General features: G+C 42.5%; 1 protein-coding gene across 1 annotated transcript; it reads right to left on the reverse strand.

The window, feature by feature from the left end:
- Positions 1 to 1,050: 1,050 nt before the first annotated feature.
- Positions 1,051 to 1,823, reverse strand: TRIREDRAFT_70973 (uncharacterized protein; the record flags this gene model as incomplete). Its single annotated transcript, XM_006969867.1, has 2 exons — positions 1,051 to 1,469; positions 1,517 to 1,823. The coding sequence occupies 2 exons, from the start codon at positions 1,821 to 1,823 to the stop codon at positions 1,051 to 1,053; spliced, it is 726 nt and encodes a 241-aa protein (XP_006969929.1).
- Between the last annotated feature and the right edge of the window lie 3,156 nt (positions 1,824 to 4,979).

A 4,979-nucleotide genomic window follows, 5' to 3' on the forward strand; every position in this document is an offset into this window, starting at 1 on the left:
CTAACCCTAACCCTAACCCTAACCCTAACCCTAACCCTAACCTAACCCTAACCCTAACCCTAACCCTAACCCTAACCCTAACCCTAACCCTAACCTAACCCTATAACCCTACCTAACCCTAATAGCTAGAAGTTAGCTAAAAGTAATATAAGTATAAGGTAATTTCTTTTTATTATAATAAAGTATATTAATTATAATAAAACTAGCTTTATAAGTAAAATACTAAATAAGTATTTATTATTAAATTAATATACTTAAGAAATAAGTCCTTAAATTATATACTTTTAGTATACTTACTTATAAAAGAAGTTAGGGTTTAATATAGGTTTATACTAGGCTTATATTAAGCTTATTATATACTAGTATATATAACTTTTATAACTACTACTTAAGCTTATAATAGGCCTAGTTCCTAGCTAATTAAAGCGCAGGCATAGCTTAAGTCCTTTATAGCTATAGCTTATAACTAGTTTTTATTATATTATAAAATAAATTTTTAATATAAAAAGTATAAATATACTATAATACTATTATAAGGTTTTTAATATTTTATATAACTTTAAAGCTTTAGGACTTTAATTAATTAAAAAAAAAGTTTTATTTTTTAATTTTATATATTAATTACTAATTTAAAAAAAAAAGTAAGGCTATATAATAAAGCTATAGCTTATAACTAACTTTTATTATAAATACTTTTACTTTTACTTTTATTATTACTTTTATTATTATTTTTATTATTATTTTTATTATTATTTTTATTATTATTTTTACTATTACTTTTACTATTATTACTATTACTTTTACTTTTACTTTTACTTTTACTTTTATTACTACTTTTACTATTACTTTTACTTTTACTTTTATTACTACTTTTACTATTACCTTTACTATTACTACTACTACTACTACTACTACTACTACTACTACTACTACTACTACTACTACTACTACTACTACTACTACTATTACTACTACTACTACTACTACTACTATAACTACTTTTACTTTAGTATAAGTCCTTAGTTACAGTTTAAAAAAGACTACTTTATATTATACCCTATCTCTTATAGCTGTCCAGTATATATTAGCCCCCTTTACACCTGCTAAAGGGTTACCTTCCCCCTCTGTAGCATTACCATACTGCTCGCTAAAGCCGCATTTACAGTAGAATCCATCTTTGCCAAATGCACTAATCACTGACGCATAAACACCATCAGCCTCAGCCCTTTCAAGTCCCCATTGTACAAGCTTCCGGCCTACTCCTGTTCCTTGAGACTCTGGCATTACTGCTAGAACGTCAAGAAACCACGATTCAGCACGCTTATCAGACCAAATGGTATGAAAGTAAGGGTATGACCGTTCTATAATATCCTCTGTCATAGGATCGCTTGCGCGATTAGGCCAAAGCCAAGCGTGGATCATCATAGCAAAGGAAAAGAAGGGCTTGAGCAGGTCACCTATGTAAGTTTCTTTAGTAGCCAAGCTCGTAATAACAGGACACCAAACCAATACTCACGAAGATACCAGTACGAGCTTTCTCGCTTCCCTCCGTCTTCTCCTAATCTTGCCCATTGAGCAATTCCAACAATACGCTCATGGCCGGTGTTATCCTTTTCGACCGCAACGATAAATCGCCAGCGGGAATCCCAAAAGCTGACTCGTGCTCTCCGTAACCAGTATAAGTCTACGTCGTCTGGATACTGGTTTCGTTTCGGGTGTATAATGTCGCCGAAGAGGTTGTCATCCCAAAAAGCCCGTGCCATAACGTGAGCAACCTCTGACAACTCCGAATAGCAGGCATTGCGTAGTACAGTATGAGACATAGTGCCCTGATGGCGAGCGACTGAACACTGGTAGGATATGGTTTAGCAAGCAGAGGAGACGGCCAACCGTATTTATAAGGAGACAACCTTGGCTGTGAGAATGGTACTAGAGCGGGCATAGAGTAGGCAGAACGTCAGAGTACTATAAATGCCAATTATACAATAACACATTATTCGAGTTATGCCACAGATGTCGGAGAGTATATGTAGGTATATGGCTGGGCCTAACTGCTTCCGCTCACGCATCCATACCTAACAAACTGAGTGAGTGTGTTATATCCTTGTTTGCGATGACAATTACGCCAAGAAGTAATCACAGGCTACTAGCAGACAACATCTCACCCCTCGCAGGTAGACAACCCAAGCTAGCTGTTTAAGGAGCACTGTATACAGATCATACAGCAATCATTGCGAATCCGTCGAGGATAATCTACAATTGCAACACGCAGATTCCCCGCTATCCTACAACCCCTCGGAATTCCTTCCCTTTCGCTCAAGTATTAACCGTAGCATCCTCTGCTGTTGGTCCTGGTTAGAAAGGGTGTCATAACCTCGTTAGATGAAGTTGTTAGTCGGTCGCAAAGATTGGTGGTCTATATCGTGATATTATTGGTCCGGGGCATCTATGCCCTCGTCGCCGTCTTCTGCAGTGTTACGATTCCAATAATGGTACCATGGGTCCCATGCTTGATGTAACTCAACATCCACCTGGTGGATTGTCTAAAATCCCTCATCTCACGGATGCATTCCGCGACCTCTGCCGAGGAAAAACGATACCTATGCGCAACCTGAACCAGGCCGACCCTCGCATGGCGCACGAGAAACATTTGACACGTTAGGTGCTACCGACTACTATTGGAAGTATCAGAGCAACCGCTCACTGCGAACTTCCAATCGGAACTCCATCTCAATAAATATACCTGGTCTATATCGAGCTGGCACTCGTGGATCGATGATCCTCATGCGTTGCCTTCCAGGCCACCTCGTTCCTGATAATCTTCTCTTGGCTACCAGTTCTGGAGCTGTCCTCTTCGTCTGACATATATGCCAGAAGATTTGCGCTACGACCATGGCCCTCTGCAGCGGGTTGATCCGATAACCGATCTGGCCTCCAGATCTGAGGTCGTCCGCGGGGCTCTCCGTTATGCTTGTCGTGTACCCATATAGAAGTCGATGCTCCTGCAGCCGCGAATGGAACATGTTTGGATCGACTGCTACTGAGTATTTGAAGTGGGTACGCATTGCTGGATCCGTAGTCGCTAGAATCGAATGCCCATGGGAATCCTAGTCCTATAGAAAAGGACTTCAGAAAGTTCTTCATATTCGGCACAGTAGCCGCGATGAGGGACCAAACGATCATGATCTGCTGAAAGATCAGACTGTTTATAATCACGAACTGAGGCTCGCTAGAGGCGGGATATTTGCTGAGATATGTCATATGAATGGCTGAAAGGGCGATGAGCGGTAGGCGGAAGGAGAAGGCTATGGCAACTTGAAGCTTGTGGTGAAGTGACATATTTACAGTCCAGGCTATTTGCACAATAAGAAGCCAGGTGAGGACCTCGGTAAAGATATCAACAGCTGTGATCACAGCCCATCGCATATCCTGGCATGAATTCTCCAGTAAATACTGATAAAAAGCGCTTGAGGGAGTTGCAGCAAACATTCACGTACCTGGCTTGGACATTGCTTAATATTAACAATAGTCAGGAACGAAGCAGCACGGCAGTTGAGTAGAAGTGCTAAGCATGAGCCTACACCCCATCCTGCACTGAGAATTGTGACTCCAATGCAGAATGGTCTGGTCTTTCCCGACTTGGAGTCTATGATCCGCAGGATAAGGGCAAGGACAGAGCATTTGGCCACGCTCAGTGTTAGAAGACAGAGGACAACTGCTGCGAGAGTAGACTGCGATCAGATACATTAGCTACTTCCAGCATTGCTTATGTGTGTACGCTTACTATAGAAGATACTGCCCATTGCTCTGGCGTTGTTATGGAATTAAACTGGCCGAGGCCATTCTTCAGCCCGACAAATAGGGCGGTGGATTGAGCCACATGAAGTATCTGGACATCGGTCAGCCTTCATAGTGGAAGTGTCCGAGATGCAGCGGGCACTCATGCTGTTGCTAAGCCAAGCAAGAGGTCATCAAAGCCGAACATCTGGTGCTTAATGTAAACCCTTGCCATGGCGCCAAGTAAGCTGTAGATCAGTGAGAGTATTGTCACAATCCATAGCTGGCCGGCGTGGTCATTAGACGAAACGCGCGAGAAAGCTTGTGGTTCGTCATTTGATGATTCTAAGTTCATTGTTACGGGAGACCCGGCAGTCCGATCTAGAAGAGAGCAAGGCTTAGTAGAATTGGAGGCAAGGAAGAACAGGAGCGGTAGATGTTCAGAAGGAATCAAGGTCTGCTTGAATACATTTATCTGTTCTTTACCGATCTTCTGATTACAAAGGTTTGTCCGGTCCGACAATAATCAAGAGATATATGTTGTTGGTTTCAGCATATGTTAGACGCGTCAGCATATCAGCATCTTGAGATAGGTAACCTGGTTATTCAACGGCGTATTCTGCCAACACAAAATCACGGAGAGTCAGCCCCCTCAGCTTCAGTCCAGGGCGCAAAGGGGTTTCGAATCTCGATATTTACCCTGTTCGCCCTTGTCAGAGATGCACCAACAGGCATACCTATACCTAATGTATGCCTCGCTGTCGGTCGTATTCGGGCTTTGTATCACGCACGAGCGCGAGAGGATGAGATATGTGCCCTCTTACTGCTTGATCGCCCGGGTTTCGCTCCCGGCGGAATCCCATCCGTGGAGTTGATTGGGGCAACCATGTCAGTTGAAGGCCGTGGCTCGACAAAGAGGCGGAAAAATTGCCTGCGTAACGCTGAGGTATCATGAATACTGTAGAAAGCAGCAGGGGGCTGGGCCATGGCGGACCAACACACCGAACCAGCCCAAATTTGGTGGCTTGGGCCGAAATGCCTGCATTGCATTGTTTATCCGGCACCACTTGTTTACCTTGACATCTCTTCCCATCAGGCCGTTGCAAGTTCCTTTCCCTTCTTTTTTTTTTCCACCGTAATATCGTGTTGAGCGATCTAGTGAGCTGACTTTTGCGAAATTTGTTTCAGAGAAGAAGTATCCA

Source organism: Trichoderma reesei, assembly GCF_000167675.1.
Source record: "Trichoderma reesei QM6a unplaced genomic scaffold TRIREscaffold_46, whole genome shotgun sequence".
NCBI classification, from domain to species: Eukaryota; Fungi; Ascomycota; class Sordariomycetes; order Hypocreales; family Hypocreaceae; genus Trichoderma; species Trichoderma reesei.